This window comes from Adiantum capillus-veneris, chromosome 1 (assembly GCF_014529385.1).
Source record: "Adiantum capillus-veneris isolate H3 chromosome 1, ASM1452938v2, whole genome shotgun sequence".
NCBI lineage: Eukaryota > Viridiplantae > Streptophyta > Polypodiopsida > Polypodiales > Pteridaceae > Adiantum > Adiantum capillus-veneris.
Window position 1 is genome coordinate 30,388,879 of NC_140931.1, and position 21,012 is coordinate 30,409,890.

Genomic DNA, 21,012 nt, shown 5'->3' on the forward strand with positions numbered 1-21,012 from the left:
ACCTTCTGCCTCCAAGAAATATACAGAGAAGGAACTGGAGAACGTGGTTGATGCACGGATTGCTCAGCTTTTCGACGTGCAAAAGAAAGGCAAAAAGCAAAAGAAAGGCACTGACTTCCCGGGATATTTGGGTCGTCGGTCGACATTCGACAAGGCAAAGAAACTGAAGAAGCGCGTCAAGTTTGAAGGCCTACCCAGTTCTTCTTCTTCTTCTTCTTCTTCTTCTTCTTCTTCTGACAGTTCTTCTAGCTGTTCAGATTCGAGCGAAGAAGACAGGAAAAGCAAAAAGCGAAGCAAGAAACAACGCTTCGGAAAGGGCAAGAAAAAGGCAAGGAAGTCTAAGTCTCGCCCAGTGAGTGACACTTCTATAGAGGACTCGTCTACGGACAATTCAGACTCTAACAACGGAAACTTTTATGCGAACAAGAAGAATTTTTACAAAGCCAACCAATATGACTTTCTCGAAGATAAAAGCAAGAAAGTCCGAGAGTTTAAGGAAGGTGGCCAAGCACTTAAGTTTGATACTTTTTCGGGATACTCCGATGCTTCGAAGGCTTTGTCTTTTATACAGCAGTTTGACATCGCTTTCGCGGGAGGACGCTATTCAGAGCACTCCAAGATTCGGAGAGCTGCCTCTTATTTTAAGCCGAATGCTTGCACTTGGTGGTCCACGCTTCTATTAAGCAAGACTATGCCAGTTACATGGTTGAAATTCAAGAGGCTTTTTATTTCTTCTTGGTTGACTCAAGAGTTTGAGCGAGATATACGAGCTGCTTGGAACCATCTCCGGATGACCAAGGGCATACAGTGAATTCTTACTGTGAAAGATTCTAGAGCTCTTTTCTACCCGCCTCTTCATTCAAGAAGATCTCATTCAGAGAACAGATTGAGCGGTTTACCTTGGGTCTACCTACAAAGATCCGAGACCACTACTTGGAACAGAAGTCAGCTTCTATTCAGGAGTTGATGAGTCATGCGAAGCGGGGCTTTGCAATTCACTCTGGCAGTCTGACCTACCCCACAGATGAGGTCACGACACAACGAAACGGACAGACTTCTGGAATGAAAGTAGAAAAAGAAAGAGCAACCCAGAGAAAAAGGATGCACGACCCAGGCTTACTCCTCAGGAGCAGACTCGCTTCATCAGGGAGGGGAAGTGCTTTGGATGCGGGGAAACTGGACATATCTCCACGAAGTGCCCTAAAAAGGCACAGAAAGAACAGAATGACAAGGACGACGAAAGGCCTGAGAGTTCGAGAGCAGCTGAGGACCGTGTACGAAAAGGCAAGATGAAAACGGGACTGGTTCCAGATTGTGTGGGTACTGATCCCGACACCATGGATGAGAGTACAAAACTTTGCCGAGCTTAGGGCAAAGTGAAGGATCGAGAGGCCCTGATTGTCTTTGATGGAGGAGCCAAGGTCAACTTCATTTCACCGGAATTGGCGGCGCGGCTCGAAATTACTCCCGATCGAATGGGACCACTTGCAGAGGCAGTTCTAGCGGCACCCGGCAGGGACGTAGCCATTACACCTGTCATTGGCAAACTTCGGTTGCATTGTCAGAGGTATTTGGGGCATGAGTACTTCTTCATAATGCCTTTGGAGGGTTGTGATGTTCTCTTAGGGATTCCCTTGTACCACAAGAACAACGCCGTGGTCAATTATTGGGCGAAAAAAGCGACTTTGACTACAGAAAAGGGCAGAACAATTGTACTTGATGTAAAACTGAAGGGCGAGTCTATCCCTATTGTATCGGCTTCGGCCATTTCAAAATTAATAAAATCCAGTCTGTTTGTTTACTCGATCTTTATGAAAGAGTTGAGTGATGATGATAGGATAAATATGTCTAAACTTGATAAAGAACGCCAAGATTATCTACACTCTCACGCCAATTGCTTCTCAGAAGGCATGCCAGGACAGTTACCACCTGCTCGTCCTAAAGATCATACCATTGATCTGATACCTGGTAGTACACCACCGAACCGACCACCCTACCGTGTGAGTCGAGCACAAAACGAAGAGATTATGAACCAAGTGAAAGACCTCTTGGAAAAGGGTCTTGTCCAGCCTAGTACTTCACCGTATTGCTCTCTAGTGTTGTTGGTTTTAAAGAAAGACGGGTCTTGGGGAATGTGCATCAATTATAGAGCTCTCAACAAAATCACCATCAAGAACAGCTTTCCGATTCCTAGGATCGATGATATACTCGACAGGTTACAGGGATCCTCGTGCTTTAGCAAGATTGACTTGAAGAGTGGATATCATCAGATTAGGATAGCACCAGGAGACGTCTACAAGACAGCTTTTCGGATGACTTTTGGGTTATTTGAGTTTTTGGTGATGCCTTTTGGCTTAACCAATGCTCCTGCGACATTTAACCGGATGATGGATAGGATTTTTCAAGAGTACTGGCTATTTGTTGCACTTTCTTTGACGACATCATTGTTTTCTCTAAGAATGAGGTAGAACACAGAGATTATCTGCTTCAGGTCTTTCAGGCATTACGAGATCACAAGTTAGTGATTAATGCAAAGAAAAGTGAATTTTTCCTACCAGAGATACACTTTTTGGGACACATTGTGTCAGCAGAGCAGCAGTGCAAATGGATCCGGCCAAGATAGAGACTATCCGTGATTGGCCAGACTTGAGGAATGTCCATGAAGTTAGAAGCTTCTTGGGATTGTGTTCGTACTACAGGCGGTTCATACGAAAGTTTGCAGAGGTTGCTTCCCCTTTGCATATCTTGACACAGAAAGGAGTACCTTTCTCGTGGGCACCCACAGAGATGACTGCCTTTCAGACATTGAAAGAGAAATTGACTACGGGACCTATTTTGACTTTGCCGGACTTGCAGAAGTCATTTGAAGTATATTGTGATGCTTGTGGTCGTAGTCTGGGTGCGGTCTTGATGCAAGAAGGCCATGTCATAGCTTACGAGAGCCGTTTGTTCTCTAGGCCTGAGATGACAGCACAGATCTATGAGAGAGAGCTTTTGGCGGTTATCCATGCTCTTACTCAGTGGCGACATTACCTACTCGTAGCGGGTTTTACTGTCTTTACATACCATCAGAGTTTGCGCTACTTCTTGTCACAGAAGCAGCTTTCGGAAAAGCAGATGCGGTGGGCGAACATCTTGTCACAGTTCCACTTCCAGATTGTCCACATGCAGGGACAGAAGAATGTGGTGGCAGATGCTTTGTCTCGGAAACTGTTGGTTCTGGCTATTTCCGCGAGACATCATAGGAGCTTCGAGGATATGGTCGATCAGTATGCCACACATACAAATTTTGCAGATATTTTCACACGGATACGGGATGGGGAGACAGTAGCTGGATACTCCCTTCGGGAAGGCTACTTGATGAAAAAGACTATGTTGTGCGTTACATAGCCGTTGAGGGAAAATGTTATGACTGAATGCCACTGTCCACCTTTTACGGGTCACCGCGGCATTGCTACCACCATGAAAGGGGTAGAAAGATACTTCTTTTGGCCGAGACTCAAAAAGGATGTGGAAGAGTTTGTGCGCAGTTGCTTGGTATGCCAAAAGGTCAAGTTTGACACGCATAAGGCACAGGGATTGTTACAGCCTTTACCCATACCCACCCGCCCATGGGAAAGTATAGCGATGGATTTCATTTTTGATCTCCTGAGAACACAGAGTGGTCACGATGGTATCTGGACTGTTATTGACAGATGTAGTAAACAGGCTCATTTCATTCCAGTGAAGAAAACAGTCAAGCCGGATCACTTAGCGAGACTGTTTGTGACCCATATTTTCAGATTACATGGCATGCCTGAGACGATTGTCTCCGACAGAGACCCCAGATTTACGAGTTTGTTTTGGAAGGCAATTTGGGAGAACATTGGCACGCGGTTGCAATTCTCGTCATCATTCCACCCGCAGACTGACGGGCAATCTGAGATTGCCAATTCAATGGTTCTAGATTTATTGAAGTCTTATATCTCAGATCAGAAGACTCAATGGGAAAGATATTTACCTTTTGTGGAATTTGCCTACAATAACATGATGCACTCGTCGACGGGGAAGGCGCCATTTGAGATTGTTGAAGGTGCTGCGAAGGTTCCACCCTTCCTGAGCACGAAAGATAAGATCTTTGAAGCGGATGAATGAACGCAAGATCTGGATACGGCTTTTGCCAAGGTTCATGAGACTTTGCAGAAGTCTCAAGAACGACAGAAAAAAGTAGCGGATCGCCATCGGCGCGACATGAAACTGAAGGAGGATGATTGGGTGCTCTTACGTTTTGAGAAGGCACGCCTACGAAAGAAAAAGGGAAAGGAGAGGCTTTTTCCAAAGCTTAGTATGCGATACTACAGCCCTTTCCAGATTACCGAAAAGATAAATGATGTCTCCTTCCGATTGAAACTGCCAGATACTTGGGAGGATTCACAATGCTTTCCATGTGAGTCTCTTGAAACCTTTTAAAGGTGATGTGCTTGATGATGGGGAGCCTGATGAGCAACCCGAAGTGGAAGAAAACGAGGAGATCCTTGTTCTTGAACAAATCAACCGTGACAACACCAAATAACCACTTCAAAACAATTTCACAGATCACAATAGATTTGCACTGGCCCGACGGAGTTCCGTGCCTAGAGATATTGGCCCCAAAGACTGGCGCCCCTTTCGGTATTTCTTTTTATATTAATCAGATCAAAGTACAAGAGTGTGGCTAGGGTTTCACTCTCAGACTCTGCGTCCAGATGCTCTGAGAAGTGAAGCCCTCTCCACGTATCTAAAAGTACAAGGGATGCCCAAAAGCAAAGCCCCAAAAGCTTTCCAGTTAAAAGCATAAGAGCTCAAAAGCTCTTCTCTTTTTTTTATTAAAAAAAAGCATTCTCTTGCGTAGAGTAAAAAGCAATGCCCAAAAAGCTCTCAGCGCAATTTGCGGCGCAAATTCCGGAATTCCGTACCAGCTGCCACGTCAGCATCCCGATAGATTTAGGGTTTGCTGAAATTAGGGTTTCAGCCAGAAATTAGGGTTTCCTGCAAATTAGGGTTTCTGGCAGTTTTTAGGGTTTGCAGGAATTTTAGGGTTTCAGCCTGAAATTAGGGTTGAGCTACCCGTAGCCACGTCATCACTTTATGACATACCCCTCTCTTGAAAGCATTGTAATCGACAGCGATTACGCCTGCAAAACCGACAAAAGCCATAAACCGTCTTAGCAGACACTGATTGTTAGTACCTACGTACTAGGAACACACATCTAGCACATGTACAAAATCGACAGTCACATCACAGGACATCACATGACATTCAACATTCATTCGGATCTTAGACCATGATTTATCGGCAATGTAGCTAGCAATCACATCTAGGTCCAATCGGGACCTCATTGATGTCCGATTGACTAACCCCTATTGCAACCATGTCTATTCGAGATCAATCAGACCAAAATACTGCAGTCATTTCGTCTATCAGTTCCTGCACTCACAAGAAGTGAAGAACAAATCAGTATCATTATCACGAATTCCATTTCATAAAGTCATACAGCAAAATACAGTCAGCTCTCAGTATCCCTGAAGCTCAAAGAGACATCAGTGACTCTAGTATCTAAATCAAGGCATCTGTTGACAAAGGAGTGGAGTGACTCCCCTCTTGTGCATCCCACTGCACCAAATCTCCGGCCAAGCTAAATTTTGGGTTCCATTTGGAGTAGACTATGCTAAACCAAAAGCATCGAGGTAAAGTTTCACAATCTGAGGAGTATCTGCTAGGTCCTCCTCCTCCATCCACTTCGCATCAAGTGCAGGATAATTCTTGAACTTAACCAAGAACCGCATTCGGACTTCACCCTTATTCTTCGTATCCTTATGTGCCAAAATCTGTTCAGGAACAAGGATCTCCTCGTTTTCTTCCACTTCGGGTTGCTCATCAGGCTCCCCATCATCAAGCACATCACCTTTAAAAGGTTTCAAGAGACTCACATGGAAAGCATTGTGAATCCTCCAAGTATCTGGCAGTTTCAATCGGAAGGAGACATCATTTATCTTTTCAGTAATCTGGAAAGGGCCGTAGTATCGCATACTAAGCTTTGGAAAAAGCCTCTCCTTTCCCTTTTTCTTTCGTAGGAGTGCCTTCTCAAAACATAAGAGCACCCAATCATCCTCCTTCAATTTCATGTCGCGCCGATGGCGATCCGCTGTCTTTTTCTGTCGTTCTTGAGACTTCTGCAAAGTCTCGCGAACCTTGGCAAAAGCCGTATCCAGATCTCGCGTATATACATCCGCTTCAAAGATCTTATCTTTTGTGCTCAGGAAGGGTGGAACCTTGGCAAAAGCCGTATCCAGATCTCGCGTATATACATCCGCTTCAAAGATCTTATCTTTTGTGCTCAGGAAGGGTGGAACCTTCGCAGCACCTTCAACAATCTCAAATGGCGCCTTCCCTGTTGATGAGTGTATCGTGTTATTGTAGGCAAATTCCACCAAAGGTAAATATCTTTCCCATTGAGTCTTCTGATCTGAGATATAAGACTTCAATAAATCGAGAACCACTGAATTGGCAATCTCGGATTGCCCGTCAGTCTCTGCGGGTGGAACGGTGACGAGAACTGCAACCGCGTGCCAATGTTCTCCCAAATTGCCTTCCAAAAGAAACTCATAAATCTGGGGTCTCTGTCGAAGACAATCGTCTCAAACATGCCATGTAATCTAAAAACCTGGGCCACAAACAGTCTCGCTAAGTGATCCGGCTTGACTGTTTTCTTCACTGGAATGAAATGAGCCTGTTTACTAAATCTGTCAATAATAGTCCAGATACCATCGTGACCACTCTGTGTTCTCGGGAGATCAAAAATGAAATCCATCGCTATACTTTCCCATGGGCGGGTGAGTATAGGTAAAGGCAGTAACAATCCCTGTGCCTTATGCCTGTCAAACTTGACCTTCTGTCAATAACAGTCCAGATACCATCGTGACCACTCTGTGTTCTCGGGAGATCAAAAATGAAATCCATCGCTATACTTTCCCATGGGCGGGTGCGTATGGGTAAAGGCAGTAACAATCCCTGTGCCTTATGCCTGTCAAACTTGACCTTCTGGCATACCAAGCAACTGCGCACAAACTCTTCCACATCCTTTTTGAGTCTCGGCCAAAAGAAGTATCTTTCTACCCCTTTCATGGTGGTAGCAATGCCGCGGTGACCCGTAAAAGGTGGACAGTGGCATTCAGTCATAACATTTTCCCTCAACGGCTATGTAACGCACAACATAGTCTTTTTCATCAAGTAGCCTTCCCGAAGGGAGTATCCAGCTATTGTCTCCCCATCCCGTATCCGTGTGAAAATATCTACAAAATCTGTATCTGTGGCATACTGATCGACCATATCCTCGAAGTTCCTATGATGTATCGCAGAAATAGCCAGAACCAACGGTTTCCGAGACAAAGCATCTGCCACCACATTCTTCTGTCCCTGCACCTGGACAATCTGGAAGTGGAACTGTGACAAGATGTTCGCCCACCGCATCTGCTTTTCCGAAAGCTGCTTCTGTGACAAGAAGTAGCGCAAACTTTGATGGTCTATAAAGACAGTAAAATCCGCTCCGAGTAGGTAATGCCGCCATTGAGTAAGAGCATGGATAACCGCCAAAAGCTCTTTCTCATAGATCTGTCCTGTCATCTCCGGCCTAGAGAACAAACGGCTCTCGTCAGCTATGACATGGCCTTCTTACATCAAGACCGCACCCAGACTACGACCACAAGCATCACAATATACTTCAAATGACTTTTGCAAGTCCGACAAAGTCAAAACTGGTCCCGTAGTCAATTTCTCTTTCAATGTCTGAAAGGCAGTTACTTCTGTGGATCCCCACGAGAAAGGTACTCCTTTCTGTGTCAAGATATGCAAAGGGGAAGCAACCTCTGTAAACTTTCATATGAACCGTCTGTAGTACGAACACAATCCCAAGAAGCTTCTAACTTCATGGACATTCCTCAAATCGGGCCAATCACAGATAGTGTCTATCTTGGCCGGATCCATTTGCACTCCTGTTGCACTTGCTGCGAAGTGGATGGAGGAGGAGGACCTAGCAGATACTCCTCAGATTGTGAAACTTTACCTCGATGCTTTTGGTTTAGCATAGTCTACTCCAAATGGAACCCAAAATTTAGCTTGGCCGGTGATCTGGTGCAGTGGGATGCACAAGAGGGGAGTCACTCCACTCCTTTGTCAACAGATGCCTTGATTTAGATACTAGAGTCACTGATGTCTCTTTGAGCTTCAGGGATACTGAGAGCTGACAATATTCTGTTGTATGACTTTATGAAATGGAATTCCTAATAATGATACCGATTTTTTCTTGACTTCTTGTGAGTGCAAGAACTGATAGCCGAAATGACTGCAGCATTTTGGTCTGATTGATCTCGAATAGACATGGTTGCAATAGGGGTGAGTCAATCGGACATCAATGAGGTCCCGATTGGACCTAGATGTGATTGCTAGCTACATTGCCGATAAATCATGGTCTAAGATCCGAATGAATGTTGAATGTCATGTGATGTCCTGTGATGTCGTGTGATGTGACTGTCGATTTTGTACATGTGCTAGATGTGTGTTCCTAGTACGTAGGTACTAACAGTCAGTGTCTGCTAAGATGGTTTATGGCTTTTGTCGGTTTTGCAGGCGTAATCGCGGTCGATTACAATGCTTTCAAGAGGGGGGTATGTCACAAAGTGATGACGTGGCTACAGGACGCTGAAACCCTAAAATCCCTGCAAACCCTAAAACTGCCAGAAACCCTAATTTGCAGCAAACCCTAATTTTTGCTGAAACCCTAATTTCTGACAGCAAACCCTAATTTCTGCCGGGGTGCCACGTGGCAACAAGAGCGCAGTACGGATTTCCGGAATTTGCGCCGCAAATTGCGCTGACAGCTTTTGGGCGTTGCTTTTTGGGCTCCACGCCATGAGAGAGAGAGAGAGAGAGAGAGAGAGAGAGAGAGAGAGAGAGAGAGAGAACCTGTTTTTTTTTTATAAAAAGGATATTCTCTAAGAGAGAGAGAGAGAGAGAACTAATGCTTCTATTTTTAAATGCTTTTGGGGCTCTGCTTTTGGGCATCCCTTGTACTTTTAAATATGTGGAGAGGGATTCACTTCTTAGAGCATCTGGACGCAGAGTCTGAGAGTGAAACCCTAACCACACTCTTGTACTTTGATTTGATTAATATAAAAAGAAATACCGAAAGGGGCGCCAGTCTTTGGGGCCAATATCTCTAGGTACGAAACTCCGCCGGGCCAGTGCAAATCTATTGTGATCTGTGAATTGTTTTTGAAGTGGTTATTTGGTGCTATCGCTCGCGGTTGATTCTTGACTTGGAGTGTCCAAGTCTGTTACAACTTCCTGTGGGGGTTCTTTGGACCTAGGCTCAAGAGCCAAGATCGGTTCTTCGTGATCGATCGAATCTTCCTGTGGGGGTTCATTGGATCTCGACTCGAGAGCCAAGATCGATTCTTCGTGATCGATCGTCTCTGCAATGAGGTTAGCTTCATTAGAGACAGTATCAACTAACACATCATCCTTGTAAACAATCACATCGTCTTCATGCAAATCATCATACTTGTGAGAAATCACATCTTGATCATCATGCGAATTATCAATATCATTCAAATCATCATGCTTGTAAGGTGCAGCAGAAGTAAATGTTGAACTTTGCTCAAGATCAGTGCTCCGAACTGTGCTCAAGGTTCCTTTTACTTACGGAAGGGAGAACCTTCCGTTCCTTCAGTGAGAGAGTGCAATGGACACAAACAAAGTGAATAGACACTGTGAATGAAGGTGCTCAGACTGAGAGATAGAGAGAGAAGAATACGACACCAGAATGTTGTCAAACCCTCCTCGGAAGGCCCCACTCTCTATGGCGAGAGCGGTCTACTTATGATTGCACAAATCTCTACAATGCTTGGACTTGCCGACGATGTCGACGACGATGAGGACGGTCGAGACGGGCTGAAATCTGAAAACGCTAATGGCTGAAATCTGCAAATCTTTATCTGCTGAATTCTGACTCTTATGTCGGTGACGATGTCGATGACGGCGATGCAACGACGACACGCTGAAAACGCAGATGCTGAAATCTGCGTATTCCGGGCTGAATCTGCAAACTACGCTGGACCTGACCGTGCGGCGAGGATATGCCGCTGCGGGAAGGTGAGATCTGCGAGGTTTGGGGTTCTAGTGCGGAAACTGACTGCTGAAAACTAAAAACACTGAGTCTAGGGCTGATTCCGTCGCAAAGATCTGCAAAAACGCTGAGGTTGATCTGCAAACCAAAAACGCTAGGGCTGAAAATGGGTCCTGCTGCAAACACACTGTGGATCTGCCGGTGCAAACCACTAACGCTAGTGCTGATCTGTCCTTTGTTGCCAGGACTCACACACACACACACAAGAACTTGCGAATCAGGCTGATGACGTGGCAGATTTTCTAAAATCACGCTGGGCGATGACGTGGCAGAACTGTACGGATTTCCGCTTTTCACGCTGGCGATGCTGACGTGGCAGGACTGTACGGATTTCCGTAAATTGCGCTGGCAGCTTTTTGGCTTTGCTTTTGGGCCAGATGCTTTTGAGTTAGAAGACTTTTCACTGTGATTGCTTTTTAGGCCAAGGCCTTTAAATAATAGGTTAGGGCTCATTCTCTGGCATGCTTCCCAGAGAAGGTGCGGAGTCTGAAGTACCAGCTTGTACTGTGTTGATGCAATATAAAGAAATACCGCAAGGGGCACGAAGGTTTGGGGCCAAGACTCTCTGGGGTGGAATTCCACCACTCTGTGTCATGTGTCCTCTCTCTCTCTCTCTCTCTCTCTCTCTCTCTCTCTCTCTCTCTCTCTCTCTCTCTCTCTCTCTCTCTCTCTCTCTCTCTCGCGTTATTGAAGTGCTAAAAGTCTGTTCAGTCTGCTCTTTTCTATTGGCACGTGGTGCCCGTCTTGTGACAATGGTATCAGAGCATCAGGCGTGTGCTTTTCTGAAAGCATAGCGGTCCCACAAAAGGGCAGACAGAGCTTTATTTGAGGAATCTTCGGCCTCCGACCCCAGACATATTAGTGACTCCCACCCTTACTTCATCGCGCATCGGACGCGCTCCCGTCTTCATCGTTGTGTCTTACAGGGCATAAGCCATAAAGAACCCAAGACTTGGAATTCATGGATTCAGCAGAATATTTGCAATTTTTGCTCAACGAACTCCACGACATTCTTTCACGGCATCCTCAACAGAATCTTCCAAGCCGCAAAGTTTCAACAATTTTTGAACTACATGTTACCCCCTCTGATGCCCCAGGTGGTACCTCCTCCTCCTCTGGCAACAGAAAGTACGAGAGCTTCCAACTCGCAAACTTCTCAGCAGTCTTTTCCGATCGGGGGAGTCTTCAAGAATATGGTGCAGCCATCTGACCCTGATCCAGTGCAACCGCCTTTGCCACCGCCATTGCCCCACCTCCACCACCACCGTCGCCGCCATCGCCATCAAGCTGCAATGGCTGGAGCCCATATGGATACCCTTATTATCCATACCCGGGATATGCGCCTAACCAACCCAAAGATTTCAAAGATGGCGGCACGACAATCAAATTTTTCACTTTTTCTAGGGTGAAAGATCGCAAGAAAGCATTGCAGTTCCTACAACAATTCGACAACATCTATGCTTTAGGGAACTATACAGAAGAATCCAAGATTTCTCGAGCAGCGGGATTTCTTAAAGATAATGCTATGCAATGGTGGAGTTCAATCACGACACAACCGCATGCTCCAAGAACCTGGCAAGCTTTCAAGACAGTTTTTGCACGTAGTTATATGACTTCTATGTTTGAAGTCCGGATTTTGGCAGAGTGGGGCAACTTGAAAATACTTGCCACCGAAACCATGGACGAATATAACCAAAGGTTTCTTGACGTGTACCTTCCGGTGTCCTTCTTTAGATTTGTTCCCTTGGAGGCCCAATGCAGCAATACACCATTGGACTACCATCACCATTGTAGGAGTATTGTCTATCCAAGCAAGTCTCTACCATGCAAGAACTGAAGGACCATGCCGTGGTCGGCTACACTGATGAAGGGAAAGCTAGAGTTTACCATAGAAGAATCTCCGGCCACGAACCACAACTCTCGCCAACAAAGAACAAATTCTCGAGAGTCGTGAAAGTCAACCACAAAGGCCTCGTTTGATGCCTCAACAACGAGACACCTTACTACAAGAAGGCCGATGCTTTGGATGCTTTCAAACAGGGCATAATCATTCTAATTGTCCCAAACGCACTGATAGACCAGAGGAGCCGACACCCGCACCAACGGTCGACAAAACCCCAGTGCCACCTCCCTCTTTCTCTTCAATTGTTATTGAAGTGCTAAAAGTTTGTTCAGTCTGCTCTTTTCTATTGGCACGTGGTGCCCGTCTTGTGACAAAACGCTAGAGAAACTTCGGGTCCTGCTGAGAAGTTGCCTGTGAGCAAGCACTCTTGTTGCCTCTTCTACCAGAAAGTGCTAGCGCTAGGTTTCTATATATACAAACTTAGCAAAATTGCCCTACCTAGTTCCCAACAAAAGTCACTTAAAAATAATAAGTGAAAAATGTCAAAAATAGGGAAAATAGATCTATGCACTGTAAAAATGCTCCTGATGGGTTCTGATGGATTCTAACGATAATGCTGATGATCATATTGTGCGCAACCGGAGGATAAGCATCTACTCCAAGTGTCTGGACATGCACGGTCTGCGAACAGACTCACAAAAGTGCCAGATTACTTCCTATTCTAGACTGACTTGATTGAACTGAACCTTGGTCATGTTGTAGCTTGTCCACAAACACATAGGGTTGGATGTGTCACGTGACAATGCTTGTCATGCTTTGGAGAAGAAGAGACTGAGAGAGTCTCCTTTTCCCGAATCTCTTGCATTTGTGCCTGCACTTGAGAAAAGAGTCGCAACATCTCTTTCATGTGTCAGTTATTCATTGCTTGTCTTGCTTTGTTCGCGCGATCAAATTCTGCTTCTCGTTCATGGCGCTAACGATCAAATTCGACTTGTCTTTACTTTGGCTTCCAAGCATACTTGCTCGTGCTCACGCGCTATGGCTGCCATTCTTTCTTCGTAATTACGATCAATTTCTGCTTTTCTTCTGCTCTTCTTGCTTCGCGTTCTAACTTCCTTGTCCATAAACATCTGCTCCAACTCCTCCGTAGGAGTTAGTGCAATCCTTGGCGAAGATGGGGAAGGGGGAGGGTCAGAAAAACCTCCTGGTGGGGAAAATTCTTCTTCGCCAACTCCATGCTCATCACCTTCATGCAAAGTATCCATTCCGCTTCGGGTGATGACCATCCACTAAGATCTTTGGTTCTTAAATTCATGAGGAACTTGGGTTCTTGTGGGTCTTGGGATCTTGGGTTCTTGAGTTTCTTGAGGGTCTTGAGTTCTTGAGTTTCTTGAGGTTCTTGAGGTCTTGAGGGTCTTCTTTAGCTTGCAATCTGTGTTAGAGAAGGATCTTCTCTTCACCCGAGTTCTACTCTTTTCCGCGGGCGCACCCCTTGGCGGCCTTGCACTCACACCAAGGTTGCTTTTTCCCACCTCACGTCGATTGGCCGGCCGCTAAGTGCACGGTCCACTCTCAATGAGTGAAAAGAGGCACAAGGGGAGGCTGGACAAGACCTTCTTTCTTGGGTTTCCTGTCACTCTTCAAAAACACGATTAGGAATCGACACGCCCAAGAGCACTTGGGTTACGTGCGACCGCAACAAGCAAAAAAAAATTGTGGTTCTTGTGGTTCTTTCCGTGAGTGATACAGAACACTGCCAAAGCTTTGATACCAATGTAAGGTGCAACGGAAGTGAATGTTGAACTTTGCTCAAGATGAGTGCTCCGAACTATGCTTTTCAAGGTTCCTTTTACTTACGGAAGGGAGAGCCTTCCGTTCCTTTAGTGAGAGAGTGCAATGGACACAAACAAAGCGGAGAACACTATGAATGAAGGTGCTGAGACTGAGAGATAGAGAGAGAAGAATACGACACCAGAAAGTTGTCAAACCCTCCTCCAAGGGCCCCACTCTCTATGGTGAGAGCGGTCTACTTATGATTGCACAAATCTCTACAATGCTTGGACTTGCCGACGATGTCGACGACGATGAGGACGACGGCGAGACGGGCTGAAATCTGAAAACGCTAATGGTTGAAATCCGCAAATCTTTATCTGCTGAATTCTGACTCTATGTCGGTGACGATGTCGATGGCAGCGATGCGACAATGACGCGCTGAAAACGCAGATGCTGATATCTGCGTTTTCCAGCCTGAAATTGCAAACTCTGGCTGATCTAACCGTGCGGCGAGGATCTGCTGTGGGAAGGTGAGATCTGCGAGGTTTGGGACTTCTTCTGCGATGGCTGACTGCTGAAAACTAAAAACGCTGATGCTACTGTGGATCTTGTCACGAAGAATTTGCAAAACGCTAGTTGGTCTTGCTGATCCAAAAACGCTAGGGCTGAATTCTCCTATCTGGTGCAATCTGCTATGGATCTGCTGATGCAAACTGCTAACGCTAGGGCTGAACTGTCCTCTACTGTCGCCAGGCTGCTGCAGATGCAAAAACGCTGGCTGATGTGGGTTCTTGATGCAAAACGCTAGCCTTGCTGTTGTGTTGCAAAAACGCTAGGCCTTGCCGAGGGGGTCCTGCTGAGAAGGTGCAGATTGAACCGAAGCTTCTGCTGCCTCTTCTGCCAAAAAGTGCTAGCGCTAGATTTTCTTATATACAAGCTTATCAAATTTGCCCTACCTAGTTCCCAACAAAAGTCCCTTAAAAATAATAAATGAAAAATGTCAAAAATAGGAAAAATAGGTCTATGCATTGTAAAAATGCTCCTGATGGGTTTTGACTGTAATCTGATGATCATGTTGTGTGCAAATAGAGGATATGCATCTACTCTAAGTGTCTGCACATGCACAGTCTTCGAACAGACCCACAAAAGTGCAAGATCACTTCCTATTCTAGACTGACTGAACTGAACCCAACCCTGGTCATGAAGTAGCTTGTCCACGGACACATAAGGTTGGATGTGTCAAGTGACACGGGATCTGCTCTTCTTTGCCGCCTTCTTGTTCTTTCCAAAACTTTGATTCCTGCTTCGCTTCTAGCCCTTTATATCGTTCTCGCTCGAGTCGGAAGAGGAAGAGCTATCCATACTGTCAGAAGAAGAAGAAGAACTGGATAGTCCTTCGAAACATACATACTTCTTCTGTTTTCGTGCGCAAAAGAAGATTGACTGCCCAAGTAACCGGGGTAGTCAGTCCCTTTTTGCGCTTCTTCAATTGTTTCTTCGTTGGCTTCTTTGCTTCTAAAAGTTGATTGATTCGTTTGTCAACGACATCATGAAGTTCTTCTTTAGTAAACATCCTTGGGGTAGGAGGTTGCTTGAGGGCCAGTTTTATGGGTGACTCGATGGCTTTCTGCCAATGAGTATGCACTTCATCGATCGGGTGCCGGGTCAAAAATTTGGCATATTGTGGATCCTTTGCAAATTGGAGCATGTGCTTTGCGCACTCATCAACCTGCTAGTGACGTTGCATCTCCATAAGTTGATACCCCATAGGCCGAGGTGGCCCGTACTCGTGCTCTGCTAATCCACTCGAATTCTCCGTACTGCCTCCCATTCCCAAGGTGGCACGTGGAGTCGTCTGACTCTTGCCCGAATCTATGTGTGCGAGGAAAGGGATCAAATTTCCCGGTAGAAGACAAATCGATTTGAGCTCTGATACCACTGTAAGTCTGTAACAAACTTGGACACCCCAAGTCTGGAATCTGTCACGACACGAGAGAGATTTACTTAAAACACTTCACAGAATTAAATCATGGTTCAATTGAGTCGACACGGTCCGGCGTAGTTCCGTGCCCGAAGAGATTGGCCCCAAAGACTGGCTCCCCTTTCGGTTCTTCTTTTTGTATTAACAATTGAGCAAGTATTGCCCTGGCTCTCCTTTGCTCACCGGCTCATCAGCCATGTATATGAGCTAGAGAGAGAGCCTAGGATCTTATTTAAAGGCCCTTGGCCTTGGAAAAGCAGTTTACATGAAAAGCTTAAGTTCCAAAAGCATCTAGTGCCAAAAGATGTCGTCCAAAACAGCCAACACGAATTGCAGAATTCTGTACAGCATGCCACATCAGCAGCGCAAATCACGAGCGTCCATACAACCAGCCACATCAGTAGTTCTTACGCATTATTTTAATGCATATGTGCCCTTTGGCCCCTCGGCAGTTGTCCATAAGTTCGAACAACTTATTAGTTGGTCATGCCACGTCATCAGTTTGTGACATCTGGGCACAAGTAGCTCCATCCAAGAGGTGATAAAACTCTTAACTGCAAGCTCATATATCCTCTGTCATGACGCCATTGTTTGTTACAACCACTGATTTGATTCAAGTGCATTGCCCGTAAATTAGCTTTGTTAACTAAGGGAATGATTGTAGTTTTCTAGGCTTATACAAAGGCACCTACATTTTTAATTCTGGAAACTAACTACACACTCTAAAGGTAAGTCAATGTTCACATTGCATTTCGTGATAACCTCTGAAATAAGTTTATTTGTCCAAAAAAAAGAATTTCCAAAGCTAACCTACAGTGAGAGTAATAGATCCTTCAAAAATGTTCACCTACGATACCTTTGAATGTTTATCTTTTTTCTCCCTCATGGGCGCGGTATGCTTCAGTTTACAAAGCCTGGAAAAAATCATCGAATGCAGCATGAGAGCTTACAAAATGTACATGGATAACAGGTTTATGTTTCTTAGACACACCAAAAACAACATTTGTTTTCTGGTTAAACTGCAACAATTTTCAACAACCCATCCATAATAAAAAAAGTTATACAAGAAATGAGAGAAGCTCCAAACTTTCTATTCAAAGGACTACGAAACTTGAATTTACAAAGGAATTGTTAAGTCTGATGACAGCTCTGTGTATGGCATGGTGCACCTCAATTCATACATCCAAACACAGCATCACCTCTAAGAATTGATCTACATTTGCAACTTCACAATGCTATCACTTTATATAGCCGAGGCATAAAAGCTATAAACATCACTGCTTCCATTTACAAAGGAATTGTTAAGTCTGATGACAGCTCTGTGTATGGCATGGTGCACTCAATTCATACATCCAAACACAGCATCACCTCTAAGAATTGATCTACATTTGTAACTTTACAATGCTATCACTTTATATAGCCGAGGCATAAAAGCTATAAACATCACTTGCTTCAACCAAACGCTCGGAAAACCAAGAAAAGAAAACATCAGCATTCATCAAAAATCTCAACAGAAATGCACTGATCAGGAAGATAAACATACTGGAAAGCATCATTCACAATTTCGCTGATGAACTTCTGTGTGGCTATGGATATCAACCTCTTTCTGTAATAATAAAAAGGCAGCCGGTAAGCAATACATGCTGAAATACAGAAGCTCCTGAACCACAAATATCAATGTGTATTTTTGGCAACATCAATTAAGACCTCTGGAAGGTGCTGAATGTTAGCCAAACCTTGGATATACATGACACATGGATACAATGAAGCTTTGCTATCCAAGAAGAATTAACACAAAAACCTCCTTTCCGTGGATAACACACGAATTGCACATGCACAAGATCAAAACAGGACTTACACTCTGAGGTCAGGGCACTGAAATCCGCTTCTGTTGAGATAGTATTCAGCCAATTCATCGGGAATCTGGCAAGTCGGGAGACAATTTTACGTGTGTGTGTGTGTGTGTGTGTGGTTTTTTTTAAAGAGCGGGGGGGGGGGGGGGGCCGCGCTGTGGGCTTACCACGGGAAGATAGTCCAACACGGAGGAAAGAAAATCAACGAGCAACGACGCATCTTGTTCCCCTCTACCCTCCATGAAGACGCGACGACAGACTGCTTTCAAAACGTGAACTTATACTCGATAAATCATGGGAAAATTCCCAAAATACCCCTCAAATTTCAAAAATTCCCAAATATTTTGTCAAAAATTCCCAAAAAGACTAATGTCTATCACTACAAAATGCTAAAACTAGAATTTGAGTTGGTTATGTAGGCTTTGGAGATGAATTGCTTTATTATTCTTAGACATAGTTACCTTTTTTGTCAGATAATTTGTGACAAATTACATGCTAAGCACACAAAAATAGATCTCAATTGTCAAAAAAGAATAAAGATTAGAAAATCTTGAAGAATCCATCCAAAATAGATACAAGGGAATTTTGGGAATTTCCACAAATTAGAGGGGTATTTTGGTAATTTTTTCATAATTCATTAATAATTCTCTGAAAATAATAAAAACAGAGTTTATAATTTAGCTAACGCTGACACACGCGAGGCTTAGGTAGGGCATGGTCACGTGAGGCTTAGTTATCAATTATTGATAAGTATGCCAACTATGCACAAACAAAGAAAGCATTAAATGAATAACTAAGCCTCATGCATGGTACACGAGGCTTAGTTATTCATTCAACTATGCTCCTTTTTACGTGTGACCAAGAATGAGGCTTAGTTATTTGTTCAAATAATTGATAACTAAGCCTCGCGTGGCCATTGCCTTACTAGTGTTACATATTGTTTGTTACTCACCCACTATGCCCAAACATAGCATTAAATGAACAACCATAGCCTTGCATGGTCACTCAAGGAGTCATTATTCCAAATATGCCTTGAACCGCATAGCTATGCATGGAGAATCTCAACCAATTGTTACGATTTATGACTATGCAGATTTTGGCGTCGCATGATCACAACATGGGTGAAACGAGAGCTGGTGTGTGTGTGTGTGTGTGTGTGTGTGTGTGTGTGTGTGTGTGTGTGTGTGTGTGGAGAGAGAGAGAGAGAGAGAGAGAGAGAGAGAACCTATCTTTGCAATATCCAATGGCACCGAGGTGGATTGGGGGAGAGAGAGAGAGAGAGAGAGAGAGAGAGAGAGAGAGAGAGAGAGAACCTATCTCTGCAATATCTAATGGCACCAAACCAGCTATGTTATACTCGATAATTAATAGTTCTCTAAAAAGATAACTAGTCTTGCTTGGTTGGCCTTGCCGAAGTAATTTTTTGATATGGTTTAGTATCAATATGTTGTTGAAAACAATTTGTTTACGTACAATAAATGATAGTGTAGTAACTTGGACTATTGACCTTGTCGTTGAGGACGCATGTTGTTCGAGTGCGCAAGATAAAGAACGTTGTTTTGTTAAGCTACAGGAAAACCATGTGAGTAGTTAAACTTTTTGTCGTACGAATGACACAAACTATGGACCATATATGATGCTACTCTAAAAACCTTCTCCTCTCTTTGGCTTAAGCATATTTTGCAACTCTCTAAAGTGAACAATTTGGACTTCTTAAGATTTTCACAGGTAACACATCAATGGAGTATCTTGTTTGCCCTCTAAAGAAGGCTAGTTCATCCTCTAAGCTCAATTTCAAGCTCCTCTTTAGCACCTCCATCTTGATACAAGAGTCCAATCCATCAACATCATAATTTAGGTAATCCATCACATCCAAGACCCCTAACGCTATTGGTTGCTTAGCTTCCCTTTTTTAAGGTGAACTCATTCTCTTTAGTGGTCGCTTAGAAGAGCCATTTTCATCTTGATCTATGATGATAATCTTAGAAATTCCTTCAAGACTTATTGAAGAATTATTCATATTAGAGGGATTAGATTCCTCCTCAAAAGAGTTTTTTTTCACAAATAGAAGATCTCGCCATGTCTTTTGGTCCAAATCCCTCATTGAAAGGTTGATGGTATTCTTAATCATGGAAACGACACATTCACAATCCCTTCCTTTCGATCATGGAAGCCCGCAAGCTACACAAAGCATCCATGGTCCATGACACATGAAACCCTACCTCGGTAAACATTGAATAGCTCAAGTTCTTGTGGTTGATGCCCTTTTAAAGAGCTAGGATTTCTATCATCTCAATCTTTGCTACTTCAATCTTTGCTTTCATCATCATGGTCACGGCTAGCACATCCATTGTATCTATCCTTGCAATCATCGTGCTCTCTACGAGTCCTTTCATCACCTTCCATGTAGCTTGTACAATTCTATCCAACCAGGTAACAACACTCCATATAAATCCTTCAGTCTAACTGTCCCATTGGAGAACACCCAATCAACTTCATAAGGTCTAGACCATGCTATTTTTAGGTTAAATTTCTTTGGTCCTAACTTAGACTGGTATAATAGAAGTAGATTTCCTTTTCAAAACTCATGAACTTTCATTTGTGTTGTTGAGGAGTGCCTTACCTTCCACCCATTTACTAACATAGCATGTTGCTATAACTATATACTTATTCTTCCCGGGTGTGACTTTCTTAAACGGCCCCATAAAATGAAGACCTCATTTCATGAATATTTTTAAGGACTATATTGTGGTCAGTGATGTCATATCTGTTGCAATCATCTTGCCCATTCTTTGGCAAATATCACATGTCTTGCAGAAAGCTTGAACATCTTACATCATTCTATGCCACCATAAACCAGCCTATAGAATTTCCTTGTAAGTGATGTTTGTTAAAAAGTGCCCTCCTATACTCCCAAAGTGAGCTATAGTGATAACTTGAATTCTTCCTTGCATAAGTACACATGTTCTTAAAATTTCATCAATCCAAAGTCTCTACAAAGATCTAGCTATAATAGTGATTTTCAAAATTGTGAGAATGAGTGCCTTCTTATTTTACTATGACCAATGCTCTAGTAAGCCTCCATCCTGTAGAAAATCATACACTTCCTGCCATTTGCGATCGGGCTCCTCAGCACTCGTTTGAAATAGCTCAGCATCTACTAGTTCATCTCTCAATGATGTGGCTGAGATGCCTTCAATGCTTTTGGACAAAAAGTTTACACCATAATGTGTCTTTCTAGGCTTATGAAAAATCTTAAACTCAAATTCTACGAGAAACATCATCCACTGGATTGACATTCCTTGGATGACGACCCTATTTATCAAATATGGTAGAGCTTGAAGACCTACATAAAAGTGA

The 21,012-nt window shown here is 43.9% G+C and overlaps 1 protein-coding gene across 2 annotated transcripts in view; it reads right to left on the reverse strand.

Annotated features, from left to right (window-relative positions):
* The window catches only part of TAFII15 (TBP-associated factor II 15), a 36,335-nt gene extending 18,394 nt beyond the window's left edge, over positions 1-17,941 (reverse strand). The window contains exons 1-4 of one of the 2 annotated variants that reach the window (XM_086509363.1): positions 17,820-17,941; positions 17,658-17,722; positions 17,343-17,405; positions 16,656-16,713 (exon numbers count right to left, since the gene is read on the reverse strand). In XM_086509363.1, coding sequence (XP_086365489.1) covers positions 16,656-16,713; positions 17,343-17,405; positions 17,658-17,722; positions 17,820-17,894 — 261 coding nt within the window. In that variant the 5' untranslated portion in view covers positions 17,895-17,941. The remainder of the gene's footprint in view (positions 1-16,655; positions 16,714-17,342; positions 17,406-17,657; positions 17,723-17,819) is intronic. The other variant, XM_086509372.1, reaches the window with a different exon arrangement.
* Between the last annotated feature and the right edge of the window lie 3,071 nt (positions 17,942-21,012).